Below are 23435 nucleotides of genomic sequence, written 5' to 3' on the forward strand. Positions count from 1 at the left end.
CAAGCCATATTTGCACCCCTCTTTTGAAGTCATAGAGCAGTTTTTTTTGGTTAATCTCACTTTTGACACCTCTTTGACACTCAAAGAATCTAAAAATGCATTTACAATAGCAGTCACTCACTCTGAATGCCAGCACCGCCTTGTCAAACTTTCCTGAAAAACAGCAAATAATGACTTTCCCTTTTCAACATTTTATTAAAAGCTAGGGGACCTCTACCATAGTTAATACACTGAGGACTCCCCAACTTCTTCTTATTTGGTCAGTTTTTGCAGTTTTGTGCCCAAATGTCTAGTTTTTTTTATTCCACAGAGAATGTTGACTACTTTTATATTTAATAGTTTTGTTGAAATTTATAACTGACGCTCTAGCCTTTCCAACCACCTAATATTTGAGAATTAAAAGTAAATTAAGTTCAGGGACATTTATTTGTTCACCATTCATACATTAAAATGACTGATAAACAATTTATTACATTTTTAATTAAAAATTTACTAAGAACAAAATATTCATATCAAATATGCATAACAAATGAGATCACACAAAACGCGCTGATTGGAAATATCCAATGCATATATTGTAAGTATTATTACTCAAAGTAACTTGTATACAGTGTGTCTTAATTACCATTCTTTGATCACTTATGCTTGCAAGTGACGGAAAACGCCTACAGCAGTTTATATAATGATCTTCCTTTAGAGGTGGGACAATAATGCAATATTTGTAATAAATAATTATGTTTCAAGCTCCATTAGTCGTAACTTTTTATTCGTTTACCGTTTTGTTTGTTCTGTCGATAAATGCAGTTTCTTGTTCTATTTCCGAAATCATATCAAAAAGCATGGTGTTCAACTTACCAACACAGCGTATGTGCGCGCAATAACTGATATTATTATTGGCGACTTAGATTTAGTCAACGAAACATCGCTCATTGTACACCACGTGCTGAAGTTATAAGGCTAATGCTTTGATCGCCAGTTTGTGAAAGGTGCCTTAGGATGCAAACTCCAATCACAGTAATTGCAGGGGAATTTCCGATGTTTACTCAAACTGTTATCCCCTTGTTTGTATCACTCCAAAGTGGCTAAATTTTAAGCAACAAATCCGTCATGATTAAAAATGGTCTATGCAACCAGCTGACATTGGTCCCAAATTTCAACCATAATGTATGCTGCCTCGTTTTGGGGCAGCTCTCAACAACTTTTGCAAATTTTACCGTTAGCTGCAAAACGTGAGACGTCTGCCTATACTACAATATACTAGAGTTACGACCACCCTGGCTCAGAATCGTCGCATACAGCTCAAATTTGCGTTTTTACAGACGCTGGTCTTCAGTCGTTAAATGGCAGTGATTGGAACAATAATTGGGAAAAGGATAGTATTGATAAATTCATTTTTATTCAATGAGCTATATGATGTATCATGCAGATAGTGTAAGGACTTTGTTTTCACGTGCCAACAATGCATCGATTGCCAAATGATACAATTTGCACAAGTGGACATCACAAATGAATAGAAGGATGTTCTCGCATATTTAGCGCCAGCGTACATGAGTGGCACATGTTTTATCTTACCCGGTTTATACAAAACCTAGTTATTTCACCATTGAAAGGATTATATTCATGTTTTTTGTATCCACTTTGTGCGCATGCTTTGCTTACAAAAGCCTTTAACCAGTTTCTTGCATAACAATTAACACATGGGAGCACTAAACTTTAAAGGTATAAAGATCGAAATGACCACCATTCTTTATGTTAAGGTTTATTGGAAATTTAATTTCAGAACCTTTGCTACATCCGTATGTTCAAATTCAGTGCACGAAAGCACATGACGAACAAAGAATAATAAACTTTTGGAGTCCAAAAATCTATCACCCAGGCAGATTCTTCCTTTATCAATTTTGAAATTAGTTCCCCTTGACCACTGCAAACTCGCTCGGGCGGAAGTACTACAATCTTTACACAATTTACGGAATAAATCTTTAAAGAAATCTACGAATATTTATGAACGGGTTATTGAAAATTCTTGCCATGGTAAATAGAATCATCTCAGACAGTATAGTGTCTGTAGAATGTTTTGTCAAAGGGAAAACGGCTGAAACGTTTCCGTAAAGTGATATGGTCGAAAAAATACATTTTGACAAAGAATTGTTACCTAGTATCTATTTACTGATCTATTGTACACAAAAACGGATGATTTTCTTTTTCTGTGAATTGAAAGCGATCAGTCGGCGTTTAATTTTGCCGGTTTTTTTGCCGATGATAATAAAAGGAGCTAGAGTATTGCAAACATTTGATAAAAAAGTTGTGAGTACATTTTGTTAGTGATCGCAACTGTATCATGTTTGAATAAGCTTGATAGAGGGTGCCAAATTAAACATTTAAGTTATCGGTCTCAGACATTTTAATGTAAAGAGCTGACTATAAACTATTCTACGCACTAACGCTTGTGTTGTCTCGCTTGCAGTCTATTCGAAAGAGATGCCTTCCTGAATGTCAATATATTCATTTAAAGGAAACCTCGCCGCAAAAGGATATTTGCTCAAAATATACAATGTCAATACATGCCCTTAATTATTTACCATAATTACTTGACTCTTCCACGTTACACAAGACTGACACTCGCCCAAATGTTGTTTTATACTGCTGATACTTAGAACTCAATCCGGTGTTCGATCAGACACAGTCCTTCTTTCTCTCCTCTGAAAATAATGAACTCATTTTCCTTTCATTGAATTTGCAAATGATGATTCAACTACGAATTTACTCACTCTGATATATCCATTGCATATTTGTGCTAAATATTTGATGACACTTTTGAGTTTCTAAACATTACATATCTTTTTTTCTCTTAAATGCTAATGATTTTCCCTTTAAGGGCTCTGATGAAGATTACCGTTTTAAAATAAGAATAGCTTCTTAAACACATGATGATGATGATGATGATGATGATGATGATGGTGATGATGACCATCATCATCATCATCATCATCATCATCACAAGCAAAATCGTGATCTTGTTGTCCTCTGTGAAACAGTTATAGAGAAAACATTTAAACTTTAAACGTTACAACGCTATTTCACTAAATGAGTAATTCCAGGTTATATTAGATGATGATTAATGCATGAATGAGTTCATTAATCTAGAGATTGTGCCAGGAATTACTCAGCGTGCCAACACTGTTACGTTTAAATGTACAGCCGTTTTCTCTATGACCGTCGCAAAGATATTGCAAGATCACAATATTTTTTGTGTAAGGCCATTAAGGAGAGGTAGTATATCAAGTATCCAACAATATTGAGCATTGTACTCCCTTTTCAGGGTCAAAAGGATCGTTTCTGAATCATTCAGTGAATTGAAATATATCGATGCTACAGATATTCTTCGATGCACTGTGACTCGTGCGTGTGATCGACTATTTACCAAGCAAACTAATACCATACCGCTAAACCCTTAGATTAATATCTTTGAAAGGTTTCCCAATGATAATAAAAGATAATCGTATCGAGCACAACAAAGTGTTACGTAAGGGGTCTTTCGAACCATTCAACAAAGTGTATTTTTATCAGGGGTAGAACAGTTAGTTTTAAGGGGATGTCAAAAAGAATAAGATACTAAAGAATGGCACAAAACCCTTCTAGTGGTAGATAAATTCATAGATACAGTGTATCTGTTACATAGCTGCCGAACTATCAATAGGCACCAGCAAGTGTGTGCAATGAGAACTTTGTATGGTGATATTGTATAATTGCAAAAAGCTTCTTTTTGAGTTAGACTGGCGGGTTGTTCTGGAATGCCAAACTGCGGGAACCCTGCCCATTCGTCTTCCTACACGACACTCTCCTATTGTCATGTCTGGACAAAAGAATTGGGTAGGGTTTCTTGTGAAAGTTTGATAATGAATTACTTTGCGTTCAATTAGAAAAAATATCGTTTCAGCGACCATTATTACCATTATTCGCGTTGTAACACCGTGCCTCGCGCTAAAAACAATTTTAGACACTTTCATCGATCATAATGATTGATTATTAAATTCCATGTATACACAATATATGTATCGTTTTCACGCCAGCGAAAGTATGAAAAACTAAGACAAATGCTTACAGATATTTAACAAAATACGACATAATGCATAAGTCTTGGATTCATATCATAGCTTATCTCCAGTTAATTAACTCAAGTCATTTAAATAAAATTGATCAGATTTCTGAATGTTCACCATGCCAAACGAAAAGTAGACGCGCACGCGCATTTCAGTGCTCTACTGCATGCGCTCATTAACTTTGCACTACAGCTGAAGCAATCAGAGTGTTTGCACCATGTAACGTACATCACTATAGTTTAATCATTGGGAAATTTTTGTGTTCAATCTTGAGAGAAGTGGTCGACCACATAATAGCATACAGCATTTGGGTGAAATGAGCGAAGATGAGTCATGATTATACACCCGCATGAGAGAGAGAAAGAAATTGAGAAAGAAGGGGATGAGCAGACAACAACAGAGCAGCAAAGTCACCCGTCACTGTAGTGTGTATACAACATTTACGTGTCTGTGTTCCAAGGCAAACCAGCCACCCTCGTACAAGATAATAGGCTCTCCTTTACTTGTTGAGGTCGACGCGCTGACCATCAACATTTATTTATTGGCAAGGTGCGAGGGGAAACCAAATATTAAAGGTCTAGGCGTAGCCGGCCCAAAGGTGGGTAGCGCGGAGCCTTTCATTTTTCCCCTCAACAGTTTGACAAGTTTAATAGGGATATTAACCAAGAGTGAAAAATCAAGAATTAAACCAGTTTTAGCGATCTCAGCCAATTAAAGGACTGAGCCTAACCGAGTATTAACCAAATCAGTGAAATCCTACGGTAGTTATATATGCGAGTAGAACAGCTTGTTTACTTTTGTCAATACAACGAGTTGTCATGTGGGTGTTCGAAGATTATTGGTGAGTTTCCGGACACCTGGTACCACCAATAAACAATGATTAAAGATGCTCTTATTCTTACTGGCATTTTCTATTTGCTTCTTTGACCCGGTCAGTTATCTAAATTAAGCTTGAATAATACTGATTATTGGACCTCTTTTGATGTCATATTATACTCTCATGCTTTGACGATGCCATTATGGCCAATCGTACACTAAACTAACGTATGGTTAGGGGTGGACTTCCACAGGTAATTTGCCGTTGTTTCAAAGAGTGGCTCGATTTGGCAAATTCTTTAAAATACATCCTCACACAAATCAAACATAAATCACCGCGAATTGGAAATTTAAGGTTACTGTTTCAGCTTGTATACGATCATCAAATTTAACAATGGACATGATGTAATGATTGCAAAGCCATGAGGTATGTAACCTATCAGTCCGGTCACATTACTCAGCCTACACCGAGACACATGCAGACCAGTAAATTCCCAATGTTTCCATTAATGGGTTCCTGAATATTACCTTCCTTGCACTCCCCTGCGACTCTCTCGCTGTTGACGCAAATCATAATATATACGTTTGCCCGCAGTCACTTTATCGGCTTATTGATGATTGAATTTGTATCTGATAATTGATGTGTATCAGACTACAGCTAAATGCTAGCTTATCAGAGGTGACAACTGGAAATGGATGGCACGAGAGAGGTAAAATGATATTACTAAAGACAACCAGTCTTCACAAGCGTTAAATGGTTTGACAATAGTACAAGGAAACTCAATCATTTTTTTGTTTAAGAGGGTTTCATTTTTAAAGTAAGAATGATTGCTTTTTCTCAAAGGTTAAACAATGAAATGTTCAGCATATGCGTTCGGTTATTGTCAGTCGAATTTTAATCTAGTCGCAATAGTGCGTCCTTAGGTTATTCGTCTTTATAGCAGTTTATAGAATCATCTTATATTGCGTCTCATCGATTAGTCATTGTAAAACGACTCAACCCAACGTTTGAAATAAATGACGACACCATTCTTTAAAGAACAAATGGGCTTCGTACCTCCATCAATCTTGCTGCCATGTAATTATTAATACGGCATCCAACCGACTGTGGAGATCGTTAAGATGTCGCAAAAGCTGTTCCTGATTTACCAAAACAAGATAAATTGCTCGGCGTTATCGTTGTTGAAACCACATAATTCATGCGTTTGTAAAAGTGTTTCGTCATTATGGCGACAACAAGAAATACTTTTTCTGAACAAATACTTGTTTTGGATTTGGAATATCTTTGAACAGAGAGTTGAGTTTCCGAAGAGTATTGCCTGCATATTTTAGTCATACAGAAGATATTGGACATAATTGACCAAGTAAGTTTTAATCACGAAATCGTTAGATTGAACATCAACAATTTCATCGTCAGATATTGAATGTCACACATCAAAACTGAAGAGTTAATTGTCGGAGCGTGCACCACAACGTTTGTGCCTCAAACCGGACACTTAAAAGTAAGTACCCGGAAGATCTAATTCGGAGAAAATTGCGTCACGCAAATTTAAGTCCATGCCAATTTCACTTCAGGTGTAAATGACTAGTGAACTAAATAGGTGCGTTGCCCCGGAACAGCGGTGTGACGTTTTAAAATCGATTGACTGATGGGTTTCAATATGAAATTTTGATGGCGGACAAACATGATATGCGCGAACATGTACCCAGTGTACAGTGTACTGATTAGAAACCGCTGCTTCAGTTTACCGTAAACGCAGAATGTGAATATATATTGAGCGTTTCACTGCGAAGATCCTGGAACTTAACGTCTTTCAATAATTGGTACCAGCCACAATACGTAGATGCGAGTGTTGTTGTTGGTGGTGTTGTTGTTTTTTTGATAGTTTGACCTAATTTGACAGAATGTGTACACATTTTTCAGCTAGATAGACAGTCTTTAGCAGGTGGCTAACTCACGTCATTTTTCAAATTTCACCTCACATTAATATGGTTGGAATTATAAATGGAATACCGCGGCCTGGTAGTTGCATTGTTTTCGCAAAGGGCAGTCATGGCCATACAGGAAGACATCATATTGCCCTATCGCCATCCTCGGGTATTGCAATTTGCCAATGACTTCTGTACACTGAAGAGATACAACATGCACGTACAAGATCAATGATGCACATGCATTTATGAATATTGGCCTGATGCAAATGTGATTCCACAGTACGCAAATAAGCGGAAAAGACTAATTCTGGAAGGTGTAAGCACAGTAGTCTTGGTGCCTGTGAATCTTGATGGTTTTTTCAGACTCAAAAACAGTTTTTATATACTAAACTATTCACAGCACGGAAAAATGCTCATGTTTCATTTACTATTTTATTTACCATTTATGACTTTATCAATGCAATATTTTATTATTATGCAAAACTTTTGAGTCATTTTCAAATTAAAGTTTGAGATTTGTCTGTTGCTGGACGCTAAATTATGCATGGCACAATGTATTTTATAAAGTTCATAGTTTTGCGATGTGTTCTTTTCAATATCAGAAGAAAATGGAATGAGTTTAGGAGAATAATTTTAAACAGCCCAGGAGACAATGAGCAGCAGGACAAACGCCACAATGGGTATGGATGTGAATGACTCTACAGTTAATAATAATAATAATAATAATAATAATAATAATAATAATAATAATAATAATAATAATAATATTGGGTTCTTATATATAATATATTAACTGCAATCGCTATTAAAATTTCATTTGCGGTATCTCTACAAATGGTGGGGGCACTCACTTTCTGTTAATTTAACATGTTTCTATATATCTTAAAAATACGTAAAGAACAAAATAAATGACTTGTTTTGGTTATTAGATTTTACCTGTCGCCCAAGCCTTTTTCTCTACCTTAATGCCCTACCATAAATGTACTCGATACGCCTAAGTGTAGCAGCCACTGAGGACAAGGAATTTAATCTTTCTTGAGTTAACGGGTAATTTTTCATGAATGCAAGACGTTCCTTTCTGGTTGTCCAGTCCCTCAAAATTGCTCATCACGAAGTAGTCGTGGCGTCCAGACAATAGGAGTGATACAATAAAAAACAGGAGAAGACAAGTCTGGAGATGGCCACCAGCTTCCTGTTTAATAACTATTCTTGTACACTCTGTTGTCAGTTGTCGTATTCATTGTACTTGTATTACCGTCTCAGACATGACTCAATCACTATACTTTACTTACAAGATTTATCAAAAGTAAGCCCCCAAAAGGAAATTCATAGGGTTGGGTGTCTGAAACAGGTCAGAATCATTCATGCAAAGTCAGTTCTCCACTGCACAATACACAGTGAGCAAAAGTAATTTTAAAACCTGACGTAAAGTATACAACAATGCAAAAAGTAATAATGCAAAAATGAAATATATGAAAAACCATGTTTATTACGGTCTACATTTACTACAAAAGCAGCGGATTGTCCATGTATAAGTGTTTGTAGATTAAATGAGCTATGATATTTGTCCAAATACCATTGTTATTGCCCGGTTAAAAGCAAGCGTCGAATTTATACTCCGCAATGCCCAGGGTAAATTATTCCATAAATTGGTAATGCTACGCATTTAAAAGGGTTTGTGCTAAGAAAGTTAAGATTGTTATAGCGATTTAATCGCAGTGTATTTGAATCAGCACCTAGACGCATTTGAATTTTAGAAGATGAAAACTCAATAAAATTATAAATGTTCATAAAATATAGTCCAGTTATGCATTTATAAAAGAATTTTCAGTCGCTTTAATTTTATTGGTGAATTTATTGGTAATTTATGGTAAACATATTCACACCATCGCTTGTGAAATCGAGATGACTTCTTTGCGTTAGACAGCATCATGTGAAAGTGTAACTGAAATTATTTTGTCTTTTTATGAGACTCGAAGTAAATCAAACTTTGCATTAGCAATATCAAATACAAAACGAGCTGCCGTAAGACCTAAATACAACCGATGGTCTTACAGAAGATATTGCAAAGATGTAAGAATAAAGTCCACCATAAATTTCAACTTCGCCCACATAACAAATCTTACTCTCAAAACTCATATTGCACAAAATACGAATTTCACAAGAAAGATGTCACGTGCCAGCGCGACGAGTACCGCCTTCAGATCCTTATTTTCGAAGTTTGACCTCTTTAAACGAATACTCCAATATGGTTGCTCGTCACTCTTAGCCTACCTAAAACGTGTGTCATTTGGTTTAATATTGATTGAAATTTTGATGTATTTCAACTATTTGTCCGATACATACATACATATATATATATATATATATATATATATATATATATATATATATATTATATATAATATTCTATATATATATATATATATACACAACTGAGTTGATCAGGATAATCTAAAATATTACATTTCCACTACAAATTTGTTTCGTATAGGCTGCAGAGCCGCCTACACTCATCGGGTGGCTGTGATCGACTGAAACTTTAGGCGGGAAACGATTTCTTTTGTTTTGTTTTTGTTGGCACCTGTTTGTTGCAAAAGGTTGAATAATTAGTGACTGCACAAGAGAAATTTTCTCCTGTGTCTGCAGGTCGATACTAATTCGTTTCTATTGTTGAGGGAGCACATTTCTGGATATCTGAGGAGTATGAATTTCTCGTGGAGGCACAGATTGCATTTTTTTGTGACGTTGGAGTATGGATTGCATTGCTTTATTATTTTCCAGTCAATCCTGTATTCTGTCTTTGCATCTTTCAGTGACCAGATGTGCTTGCTCAGTTCGGTGCTGTTTCTGTATTTTGTGTTGCGGAATGATAGCATGTGGTTATTATATCTTGTTTTGAATGGAGTCTCCGTCAGGCCGATGTATGTTGCGTGTGTATTGTTGTCTTCTCTGGTGACCGTTGCTTGGTAAACCACGCCCTCGGTGAGGCATTTTCCTGGCAATGGGCATTTGCTCTTTTGTCTGCAGTTGCATTCTTTATTGGCGATGGTGGCGGTTGTGTTCTTGTTTTCCATTTCCTTGGCAAGTACTGATTTGTTGTGTGAAGTGATAATACTTTGCATGTTCGGCATACAGCTGTAGCTTAGTTTGAGTGTATTCCTGTTGAATATCTTCCTGAGTGGATGATCGTGGCGGAAACATTTGTCGATTAAATGTAGAAATTTGCGCCCGATGTTGGTGTTGACGCTATTGTCAAACGGTGGGTTGAACCATATGATGTTTCGTGTTCTTGTGCGTTTTTCCTGTTGTTGTACGGGTTTGAAAGTGAGTTGGTGGTCGTAGCCGCTCTTTTTGAGTGCATCTTGGTATGGTGTGATGGCTGAATCGAATGTTTGTTTGTCTGATGATATGCTGGTCAATCGTTTGTTGATGGATTCTGGTATGTTGCGGATGATGGAGGGTGGGTGGTTGCTTCTGTGGTTGACGTATAGCGGGATGTTGTTTGGTTTGGTGAAAGGCTTGAAAGTTTCAGTGCGTAGGTCGAAGGTCACGTCCAGGTAGTTGACAGATTTCTTGTTGGTTTCTATGGTGATTCTGAAGCCGTGGTCTTTGAAAACTGCGCATATTTGTTTCTTTATCTTCTCCATTTTCCTAGGTGGTTATATATATATATATATATATATATATATATATATATATATATATTTATATATATATATATATATATATATATATATATATGTAATATATATAGGCCTTCCTTGTGTGTAGGATAATAATATGATTATATATACATGTATACATATAATATCCTTGGTCTAGCCTATGTGTTATCGACCTCATAGGATATATATGAAACGAGAACAGCTTAAAATCATACGACACTATTACTAGATTGTAAGACCTTTGGACTTTTAAAAAATTGCACATTACCCGAAATAACAACATCCGCTGTAAAATTATATATGGATAAGCAATTATGGATCCGACCCTCCCACGGTTAGTGTTTACTTGTGTCCTTCAAGTGTCTATTAGCGTTGGAACATCTGTCCTTGGTTCCAGGAAAATACTGAGGGTCACCGATATTGTATTACATGAATATCAAGAAAATTATAGAGTCGAGCTTCGTATAGGCCTGAAGGGAGCTTTAACAGTGCTGTTCCAAACACCGTAGATTATGAAATGAAAATGTGCCAGCTTGGTTTACCTTCAAGGGTTTCGATTATTTAGCACAGAATAGTAGCAAAAACATATCCAGTGAACATAAATATTCGATTTCAAATTATAGTAGAGCGACTTGACAAATAATGTTACCCTCACACAGCATTCTTGTTTTTTATCTCAATCCATGATTCCGATGCCATGCAGATATAGAGAGATTGATTTCACGTTCAAGTGGAGAATTTCTGTTGACAGTGTTCAAGGCTGGGAGCGGAAAAAAAATGACAGCCCACCAAGGGCTAATTGCATTTTTTATCCCTTTGTATTAACTTCTTCCCTGCCGAGGCTAATCGAAGTCAACCTTTTTAGCCTTTCCCATTTCCCTTGCCTATGCCTCAGGTGTTAGTCGGCAGCAGATCTAATCCTATTTTCACATCGCTTTGTTTCAGCGACAAACGCAGTATAGACTGTGATTTATTAAGAACTGTTGTTAAGGCATGCAAGCAGATGCGAACGCGCATGATCAAAGAATTTGCTAATTCCAACTTTTTATTTTCGAAATCGAAGTCAAGGCTTTTCATGTTTTATGTTGAACACATTGTGGTTGAGAACAATTATAAATTTCCTTTTTCTCATATAATCCTAATAAGATTGAAATCAAAATTCTCAAAGACAGGGTTAATAATATTGAATTCATTGTTCTAGAAGACAAAACAAATGTCTGACAATGTTCTATCTATGAATGCGTACTTTGAATTGGTTTATTTCAACAAACCTCAACTCTCTCTTGCAGTTTTTTTGCGAGCGAATGTTTTAAAACACGGAGGACTACTGCATCATTTTAATGAAATATACCATAGAATTTTTTGATCAATTCACAGATGTACAGTTTCATTGTCGTCATGAATTCTTGTCACAGTAACTAATCATTATATTCCATCATGATGTCAGGAGAAAACTATTTAATTTTGTATATGCTGACTAGACATGCCGAGACATCAGGTGAAATGAAGTGGTCGTAGTTGGAAAATAGGCAAATGATCGCATTAGTAAAGTTCAAATGTCAAGTGGAGTATAGGTCACATTGATTTCCGGTAAACTTTATATTAAAAGTAGTTGGCAATTGCAGTCCTATTTTCTGATAGTTATGCCCATGTCTTTAACCAATAATGTGCATGAAAAAATCAAGCTCCTATGTAAACTGAATTGACACACAAACTCAAACTCTCGAACGTCGCACACTTAAAGCTCGTAACGTTTCTTGATGTTTGTTGCACACGCATCGTGACTCACATGAAACACGGTAGTCTCGCCTCCAAGATCCAATTATTGTTAGTTGAGAAACGTACATGCAAGTTACACAATGGTCCTTCGCGCTCCGCACTCACACGGTTTTCAGTACTGAACAAAAACCCGCGGCCGATCCTTGTGCCAGCGACGATCCGGGCATTGTACCCACCTCGACAAACACTGTCATCAAAACCGAATCAAGGGAACTTGTAATGGTATTCTCCGCTTTAAATTTCGCCCATGGTAAGTGATTAGAGTAACTCATGGTTATTCGAGGAAGGCCAGGTCTATTTAACAAGGCAGTTCACAAAAGGTCCCTTAGAAACGTTTTTCTTTCAGTTTGAAGCGTGATCAAAAGATTTTTCTTACAGACTCTTTTCTTGCTGAAGTCATCTAGCACCGTCTTCAAAAGAAACTACCGAAAACTCGTGGCTAAATATCTTAACAAGCTTGGTACTCGCAGAACGCTCAAGTTCCATGCCTTGAAAGCTTCTGTGTTCTGGATAAGAACGCGGACACTGTACGCACAAAATTGCCCGAATGAGATCAAATAGTACCCCTAACATTATTCGTTTCTCGCCTTGCATGTGATGTCGTGGTTAATCACCAATTCACCGGCGGCATCATCGGGTAGACGTTTGACGAAACTGTAGGCGCCTAATTTGTGCCGAGCCGAGGATGCAACACTCGGTGTAAACAGGACGTGCCAGTTCTGAAAATTTGTACCGTCTATGGAAGTTCAGTGTGACCTTTTTGTTGGAGATACAATCAGAAAGCACGCATCACGTTATTTGCAATTCAGCGGCGCTGTGCAGCCGCTGGTTACGCGTGAGAATATCAAATAACTGTGTATAGATAAGTTAAGAAAGACTTTCAGAATAGACAAAAGCAGAAAACGAAACATTCATCTCTGAAATTGAAGAAGTTTTTGTCCTGTACCCTCGGCTCATCGGTTTTTCCTACAAGCAATGACCAAGATCAATTGATAAGATCAAATTTATCACCCGGTCAACGCGAACGGCCTTTGTTCACGTACTAGGGTACTGCATACATGTACTATACATGTACTGTACAATACTATAACATCAAACCAGGTCCAATAATTAATATCATTCAGGTAAACAAATAACTTACATACTAGGTCAAAGAACCAAGAGATAATTGCAAATGTCAGTAGAGCCACCTCGATTCGCTGTTTGGTGGTGGTGTCTGGTGTCCGGTATGGGTTAGCGTGCCCTGCTCCCATGCTACACCCGTCAACAAGATTAACCCAAAGTGACAATTTAAGTGTGATTCGGCAAAACAACAAAACCAAACTGCCACACATTATTTGAGAAACAGATATGTAACATTTTAACATGACATTTCTGTATCTACTTAGAACTTCTTAAATGTTCTAATCTACTTTAAAAAAAATAAAAGTTGAGTACATGTTCGAGGTTGAATTTAATATTTTAAAGTTCACATATATTTCGTCAAAAAGGCTCGCTATGTTGTGGCCAAGGGAAGGTCAAATATTTAATCATTCAAACCCGCGCAGCTGTTCATACTTTGGCGAATTCGGGCAATTTTTAAATACTCGCTGGGTGAATCCAGATCGACGTTCCCATCCCTCTCTCATGACTTGAGACAAGCACGCTCAAATGACAAACGGCCCTTTTTTGACAAACTGTTACGGTGTGCAGTAGACGGTATGACCCGTCAGATCGATTTTCGCACCGGTTTATTAAATTCCTTATTTTGCTGAATATTAGATTAAGCCAATAAAGCAACACCACATTCCAAAGAGCCTGGCTCGTTGCTCCATTGACGATCATTAAATTAAAAATAATCAATGGTTTGGGTTGTTCGATCGGTACGAACAATTATAACAGCTTGTAGCAGGCAGGGTGATATTCTTGTCTTGTGAAGTCAGTAAAAAACGTGTATTTACATCGTCGTTTTGATAGGTTGTTCACCATTACCCGGCATGCAAATCACTGTACTCCTGAAAAACTCTAGATACGCCAGCATGCCATTAGAATGTGCATCCACACAGTGGATTTTCCGTCTTGCTGCACAAACTCGTCAACCTATGCGACATAATCTGAATACTCCATGTTTGTTATAAATACAGTAGTATTAAGCCGCCGAGTCGAGGTATTATTACTTCGCGCCCTACTTTCGAAATGAATTACCCTTTACTGTCAATCAATTGCCTCTTATAGGCAATCGTTAGTGAAGAGTCTTGGTGAAATGACGTCATTTGCGTTTAGAAGGCATATAGCCGCTTAGTTGGTTGAGTTGGTTCCCTTACCGTGACTAAAACTGTATCACCTAGTCATTTGCATTCGGGGCGAATATGGCTGGTTACTATGAGGAGTCTGTTCCGCCCACTGGAAGCAACATCACTCGTGCAGTTGGTTAGCATTTGGCGTGCCAGCTTGGTCTTTACACAGCATCACTCTCAACTGACACTTTTCTCAGTCTAACTACAACATATTGCGTATGAAATAAATCAGACTTTGGGTTCAATGAACTGATACTCTCTCTCTCTCTCTCTCTCTCTCTCTCTCTCTCTCTCTCTCTCTCTCTCTCTCTCTCTCGCTCCTCTCTCTCTCTCTCTCTCTCTCTCTCTCTCTCTCTCTCTCTCTCTCTCTCTCTCTCTCTCTCTCTCTCTCTCTCAACGACGTCGACAATAAGCCATTGAACCTCGCTGTTCACCTTTTCAGAAGGAGCACTGACTCCAAACCTGCACCAGGGATCACTTATATCACCATGGTGACACTCAGCATATGCTACAGTCACGTTTCAGATTTCTTTCCTAGTTCCTCATGTCTGTTTGAATGCATTGTTGACATTAGACCTTCCGTTAGAGCGATAGTTATATTGCTGCGAAGAAAAGCTTTCAAACGCGACGAAAAAGAACCCAGAATAGACATACAAAATTTTGCCTTTAAGTCTTTACATTATATCGTTGTCGCAGACTTATTGAAGCTTCCACGTTCCTAGTATACGTATCATATAGGATGTGCTCATCGGTGCATTGCATAAACGTCATCATGTCTTGGCAAGACTATAATAATAAAACACGAAACTACGCATTGACTTGTATATATTCTATATCTTACTCCAGTGTTTTACTTAAGCTTAGAAAGTTGATGTAAGCTCAATATCGCCATTAACACTGAAGAAATTATTGATAGCCAAGCACGCGATTTGCGTCATCAAATGGTATTTTGAATTAATTGCTAATGATGATCACTACAACACTCGTTCAAAGAAAATCGGTATTCAATTTGTTCGATAACTGTGCTTTGTGTGTCTGTGTTGAAGTCACGCTGTTTTTAAGTTAAGCACACAAAGCTAATTCCAATCACTTTGTATTTCACCAATTATCTTTACTTGCTCTATGCCGATCTCGTTGGCAATGGTCTTGTCTGTAAGTCCGGTACAGAAAGGCAAACTTTCCCTTTCTCAAATGCAGCACAGACAAAGGGTTCTCCTTGTCTGTGAATGCACGTACACACTAATTTAGGCCAAAAAATATGTGTGTTTCAGGTAACCCACCCAACTGAGGGAATTTTTTTAACACTTTCAAAACAGTTCGAGTAAATTCTCTAAATTTTACCATATTTTATAGTTCTCAGCCAACAAAAAGAAAAAAAATGAAATGTCCTTTGACCAACCTGCTCTAATTTTTGAGGCATGTTTCTAAAGCCAGTGTTGAACATAATTTTTCATTTGGCCTTATGGCAGGCATTCGGTAAATCAGCTCTGATAAAACATTCAATTTATTGCGATATATTGTTAGTTTAGGTTTTTGTCCCTTTTCATTACTTGGCTATCGCCATGGTACTCAGTGGATCATATGAGCCTTTTTAGATGCTCTTCCAACAGAGAGCAAATAAATTATAAATTACCTTCAAAGTAAATCAAATCTTACTCTTTACAGCTTTTTTTACAGAAAAAATAAAACACATATATAACACAAATATATCCAAATCATGCCATGGTGTGGTAATATATTAATGAGGTCAGAATATGCAGCGAAAAAAGTATGAATTAAGAGAATCTTTATGTTCGTGAACAAATCATATATTATGTGAACTAAAAGCAGTATTTTGCTGCATCCGTCCGCTAATCTGACTGCAAAAAACTTTCACTTCATGATCTATTGAAATCTTTTAAATTCCGAACGTTGACCCGGTCAAATCGTGACGTAATAACCCCTGGAGATGACGTCAAACAATCAATCATTTGAGATGCAATCACAATAGGCGTGAAAAAAGAAAGAATGGTGCGGGAATGGACAAGTCGGCATGACTGTTCAAATGAAGTTCTGAAAGCCATAGCATTGAACTGTCCAGCCTATCAAATACCCTGAAGAAGAAATCAGACAGTTTAAGTGCTTGTGCCAATAGTGAAAGAAGGTGTTAGTCCATTACGATCTTTAAACTATCGCAGATACGACTATATTTACTCTGATTCTGACACTGCTAGAATCACACTAGTCGCATTGTGAACAGCCTACAAGAAATATTGTATCCCTATGAGCAGCTAACTGGATCAATAGCATCGGGTAAATGCACTGGTACATCTATGGGCAGCGCTTAACACTTCAAGTGAATGCTGTATTCCTAAGACTGACCATAAATAATTTCAACCCCATCGAGGTTCTCTTCTAAAAAGCCAAGTACATAATATTTATGTCCATTTCGCATTGTACAAATCGAATCCCATTTGCAGGTCTGTTGTCAAAGTCATTTTCAACATGTGGCAACAGCTGACTTCTTGCCTTTTTATTTTTATTTTTGAATAAACTGGAATTATTTGCATAATGATACCAGTCTTAAATGGACGTCAGCAATGATTCTGCCAATGGTTTTTCCGAGTCACATTAAATACCAACAATAAATGATAAACTTTCCAAAATGGCCTTCGAGTTTCTATAAACGTATTCAGTTGAACATATATGTTGTACAGTGTACTTAAGCAATGACAAAATAGTTTAACCGAGAGATTTTCATAATCACCATCATCATCATCATCAAATATTATTGATCATGTATATTTTCAAATCACAGTTATGACAATTTTAGAATCTTTTAAGCTCGCTGACCTTGTATTGACTCTGTCGGCCATTTGGATCGTTAGCCTTGGTATAGCCACACGTGACTTAACACCGCCAAATCCAGCCTGTATTGGTATATATATACAGTTGTTGTACTAAGTGCTCTTTTACTGTTTGCGTCATCAAATGCTCAGTGTACTACAAATACAAGAATAAACAACAAATGAATTTGCAATATATTGTTAAGTAAACTGTTATTTTCCATTACCTCCAGAGTCTCTTGCTTTTAATTTATTACGTGAATATCTTGTCAATGACATAAACACTTTAGGACTAGGTTTTTACACCACCGTTTTGCCGATATCTAAAAAAGGACATTTACTTTCCTGGCACATGTGAGAAAGCATCTGGGAAATCAAATAATAACCAAAATTGGCATAAGATCAATACTTGAACTGCGAACTCCCACAGCATTTCTAGATCTTTTTTTAGCATGTCACTGTAAATGCCGGATTGTAACCATGTGAAAAGTCTATCTTGCACGCAAAGGTTTTTTCCCTCCCAGGGGCTAATATACACGTGCCTTTCACACCAAGCTGTATTTTAACTGAAAAAGGCGCTTCCCCTAACTTGCTAAGATGAAATCTTGTATTTATCGAGCATATGAATCAAGTAGACGGAGGATTGCACGATGTTTGCTCCTGGTCATTATCAAATCAACCTTTGGCGCGATAACAAGTCTTGGTGATGGGAGGTCATGAGAGAGCATGTCTTCATTTCCTGTGATGTGACAACACACACATGCATCAAAGTGGTGAAGGATGTAAGGCGCCCACAAGGTAATGAGACAGGATTTGTATCAGTTGAAAAAAACAGGAATCTCTGAGTCAGTAGTTGTTATATTTAATTTCACACGCTTCGACTTTCTCTCCTTGCTTACAGGTATCAACGCAGCTAACCTGAGGATGAAGTGAGCTATACAGTCTCGTTAAAGTGAATCATAAAACCGAGAGGACTCTTCATCAATGTGGTGAGAGACTAGTTATTGGAGAGCCATTGATGTATATTAAAGTCGACTCGGCGGTGAATTGCGTTTGACGTTCGGCTGTTTATTCAGTGGTGCTCATGCATCCCCGCCCAGTTGCTTACTTGCCGCCGTAGCGGTCGTGTACCCGGGAAACTTGAAGGTTTTGGCAATACATTGAACAGACAACTGTTAAACTTCTGAAAATCATTGACCTTTAATGATGAATAACAACACGACGTTGTGGAATTCGACCGCCGGTCCCAGCAACGTCACCGAGACGCTGGACGTCGACGGGACGAGCGATGGAAACATCGACGCTATTATGAAGGTTATATTCGCAATTATCGGCATCACCGGCGTAGTTGGAAACATTATTGTCATAGTCGTCTTCGCGAGGATTCACAAAGCAACTCCGACAGGCCTAACCAGCACCAACATATTCATCGTAAACCAATCTTGCATAGATCTTGTCAGCTCCATCTTCCTGTTAGCTGTGAACCTCATACCTACAGGATACATCCCCCATGGCATTCCCGGCGACGTCTTCTGCAAGCTCTGGGTGTCGAGCCTCTACCCAATGTGGGCTTGTTTCCTGGGTTCCACCCTGAACCTGGTGTTTCTGACGTTCGAACGATATTTCGCCATCTGTCATCCGATCAAGCACCACGCAAGCTTCTCGCAGAGGAAAGCCAGGATAATGGTGGCCGTGGTCTGGCCAACGTGCTTCATCTATGAGCTTCACTGGGCCATGGTGCAGGAGTCGGACAACAAGGGAGGATGCACTCAGATATGGTTTAGCGGTCTCGACGTTCTCGGAGTCATAGTCTTTGTATTTCAATACGTCACACCGATTATAATCATGACTTTTGCCTACATAAGCATACTCAGGGTGGTACGGAGGCAGAGCAAGATCCATACCTCAGATGTGCGTACCATTTCACATCCTGCCCAGGGCCAGGCTCCGAACGCCGCGGCGGGACAGAAGAACCTCTCCAAAACGGAGAAGAACATCATATCCACCTTACTGATCGTGGCCGTCACCTACACGATCTGCTGGTCGCCAAATCAGATCATATACTTCTGGTTCAACCTGGGCGGCTACGTCAATTTCAACAGCATCTTCTTCCGGTACACCGTCGTGTCCGTCTGCTGCAACATGTGCGTGAACCCTTTCATCTATGCGGCAAAGTTGAAGGAGTTTCGGGAGGAGTGTCGGAAAATCCTCGGACTCAATCGATCACAGGACAACAACCAATCCATTACGATGTCCAGCAATACAAAAATGAGCTAATATTCACAGTCGATTGATCATTGTCACTCTGATATCTATTGCCATAAAACTCACAAAATTTCATCTCACATATTTGAATCAACGTTCATCGTTCAATAACAAGCTTAAGACAATGTAACTCTGATTAGTTTCAACGTAATTATTCAAAACATTGTACTTTAAGATTTCATGGTGGATGCACCTGGAACATATCCAGAACAGAGATAAAACAGTGTAATAGAGCACATTATGGATTTGAAAATTGCGGTTTATTTTCCTATCAAAACAATTTAAATATGCCTAAGTCTCTGAAAGGTCCTTCTTTTCCTTATGGATGGGATTTTTGTAATTTTTATTAAATCAGTAGTGGTCCATATATCCTTATTCTCTTAAATTTACCCAATCGTTGTACGATTTAATGTGGAGAAGTTTTTAAAAGTCGGAATTTACTGTAAATTTGTGAGTATCGTTATTGTTTGTAGGTGTACAGTGTGTTGTGAGAAAAGCGCAATATAGCACCTTCCTTCGAACTCAATGTACTTATCAAGCATGCGTACAACAAGAACACGTGGTTTAACATGAGTTTAATATTTGCATTCCTCAACTGAGCTGACAATCAAATTTGCACGTTGTACACACAGATATCGTGAAAGGTAAAGATTGGATATTTTAGGTAACCATATTTGCACAAGTAGCGTACGAGAAGTGTCAAGGCCAGACATTATCTGTGTGTTTATATACTGTACCATACACTCCGACGTGTCTCCATATTAACACGCATTTAACACAGCAAACATTGGTTTTGCTATGAAAGCAATAGGCACTTAAACGATGTAACCTTCAAAGGAACCATTATATCGTATGACGTAGAGTGCAATACATCGATCATGATTTTATCCGATTTATACGTCCGACAGCATCTTAGGTAAATAAGGCGAAATGTTTGACATGCGCAGTGGGGATATACGGCTATTGACCGCAGTAGGCTACTTATAATATTTATACTCTAATAATATAAATGACAAGTATCAAAATAAGTAAGGTTATACATACATACATACATACATACATACATACATACATACATACATACATACATACATACATACATACATACATACATACATACATACATACACACACACACACACACACACACACACACACACATACATACATACATACATACATACATACATACATACATACATACATACATACATACATACATACATACATACATACATACATACATACATACATACATACATACATACATACATACATACATACATACATACATACATACATACATACATACATACATACATACAAGGGTTTTAGTGTATATGTACGGAATGACATTTATTTCAAACGATATCTGACAGTATATTCTCAAATGCATGGATAATGGAAAAAGTAAAAGTACGGATATATTGATATGGAAAGCACTGTTGATATACAATTTTACTCTGCCGTGTTTCAATATGTTTGGCTGGCACTTGAAGTTTTGAGTTATTTATGTATCATATTCATACTTCAGCTATTAATAAAGTTCTGAGAGGAACAGCTAACTAGTGACTTGACTTAAGGTGGATGTCTGCGAAGAAGTGTAAATATTATCAGTTTCTTGATAAATGCATAATTATCATATTGTAAGCAACATGAGTACAGACAAGAAAATCATGAGACAAAATGGTGTTTCAAATGTAATCTAACTTTTTTAGATTCATCGAAGAGAAACGCGCTCTAGCACTTTATTTTGTGCTGCTCACACCGCTTGATGACAAATTTCAGCCTTCCGAGAAGACAGCAGCAGATGGAGACAGAAGACGGTCTTTTTTTTGAGCATATATCTTGTTACCTTAAAATGAATTTCAGATTTATAAAGAGACACCAGGGTTGCTGACCAACCAATGAAAATGTGCAATGACATAAAACAGGTTCTTTGGTGAAGAAAGAAGTAATCTTGCCAATTTATCTTAGAAGTAAGTATAGCATGACACCACGTTTTCAGTAAATTTTTCTCAATGGCTCGTACCGAGTCTTTTATGAAAGATCTAAGGCGATGACAAAATTAAAATGGCATTTTCTTCCATTTCTATATACAAATAATTCACTTCACTACCCTTTTGCACTCATCCACCTTAAGGTGATAAGAAAAGTTAATCGACCCGCTCATGGCTCGTTAGGCCAAAAAAACAAATAATAGGTTTGTTTCTGTCATTGACGCGGCGACGTGATTTTTTTTTTTCATTTTTTTTAATTTTGTTGGAATTTGATACATTTTCCCTTTTTCCATAGGGGAAACTGAACAACAAGAAAAACGAGTTAACGCGCACACTTTGAAGTGATGCGGGCGGTGACCAGAAAAAATCAATTTTTTTTGGTCTAACAATAAACTTTATGTGCGCATGCGCAGTATGGACGGTTTAAATTTGCGCTGTCGGTGAACTCGTCGATGTTCTTTTGGGCCACATTTACTTATTTGGGACAAAGTTCGGTGAAATTTACAACTAAAAGTCGACGATTGACAATGTTGTTAACATTTATGATCTTTTTCACAGTTAATATTATAGATAATAAATGATCACGTAAAACCCAAACAAGGTGTATAGAATGATTTTTACGCTGCATGCCGGAAAATGCCGAGAGACTTTGACCGGTTAAGAAGGGCTTGACTACGCAGTTTCTGCGTAGTGAAGCTTCATTACGTATTCATGGTGACCCCTGGTCAGCTGTCAATAACTTTGGGGGCTTTTGTCTTTTGGCCTGCTTTGCATATGCGTCGTTGGACACGACCTGCCAATCACCCAGGTAGTCAATTAAACTATTAATTGACTGTTTACCGACCCAATTAACACTATCCAGCAGTATCAGTCATATTTTAATCGCGTGGCCCGGGTGGGCACAACGTAGGAACGCGTGTATTTCTGTGTGTACGTTTCACTTGTGGTGTTGTTTGTACCATCGCGCGTCCTTGTTTCACCTACAGCATTACCTTCAAGGTGACAGGCTTACTATTAATGTTCAGTATCATTGCACCGAGTTCTGCCCACGGTGAAAACCACCTGTTTTGCCTACTAATTACTGCCCGTCGCTGCCCGTCCTGAATGTAGCCTATCTATAGCTACAGTAATCACATAAATCATTTATCAGTTTTGATATATACTCCTAAATTGTAAGTTTGATCAAAATCGAGACCACATTCAAGGGCTATGCAGACTGTCCATGTAAGCACACACAGTCACTGACAAGAAGGCGGCAAACACCTACTCACCAAGCACATCGAATCGGCGAAAAGAAGCATGAAAAGCTAGGCTTATCGCAAAAACAAACGCGCCAAGCGCTAACAAAAACCCATACCAAGCGGCCCTTTTCAGGGCCACCAAATACTCCAAAAAGGGAACTACCAAAAAATACGATAAGATGACATAGAACACACAAATACTTAAAAGAAATAACAAAAATCGTACACATAACAAACAACTGAAACACAACATTAAATACAAAATAAACAATCACAGTAACGTAACAGAAAACATGGCCGTGGAAATAAATCAGCCATTTCCAAAGAAAAGCCGACAACAACATGAAATTCAACAACAACCTATCATCGCTCAAACTATGAAACTCCGAAAAATAGTACTAGGCAAAAAGCCTTAAAATTCATTCGGACACCAACAAAACCAAACTGAATAAAACCACCTCAGGATTTCAACAAATAAAGTCATATAATGTGACTATGCTACATCGTGAGACACAAACAATCGCAACAACACC

The 23435-nt window shown here is 37.7% G+C and overlaps 1 protein-coding gene across 3 annotated transcripts in view; it reads left to right on the forward strand.

Moving 5' to 3' along the window:
• LOC139138846 (galanin receptor 2b-like) overlaps nt 1-22255 on the forward strand; it is a 76561-nt gene extending 54306 nt beyond the window's left edge. For all 3 annotated transcript variants that reach the window (XM_070707399.1, XM_070707402.1, XM_070707400.1), the window contains one exon: nt 18298-22255. In XM_070707399.1, coding sequence (XP_070563500.1) covers nt 18600-19673 — 1074 coding nt within the window. In that variant the 5' untranslated portion in view covers nt 18298-18599 and the 3' untranslated portion in view covers nt 19674-22255. The remainder of the gene's footprint in view (nt 1-18297) is intronic.
• The last annotated feature ends 1180 nt before the right edge of the window (nt 22256-23435 follow it).

This window comes from Ptychodera flava, chromosome 8 (genome assembly GCF_041260155.1).
Source record: "Ptychodera flava strain L36383 chromosome 8, AS_Pfla_20210202, whole genome shotgun sequence".
NCBI classification, from domain to species: Eukaryota; Metazoa; Hemichordata; class Enteropneusta; family Ptychoderidae; genus Ptychodera; species Ptychodera flava.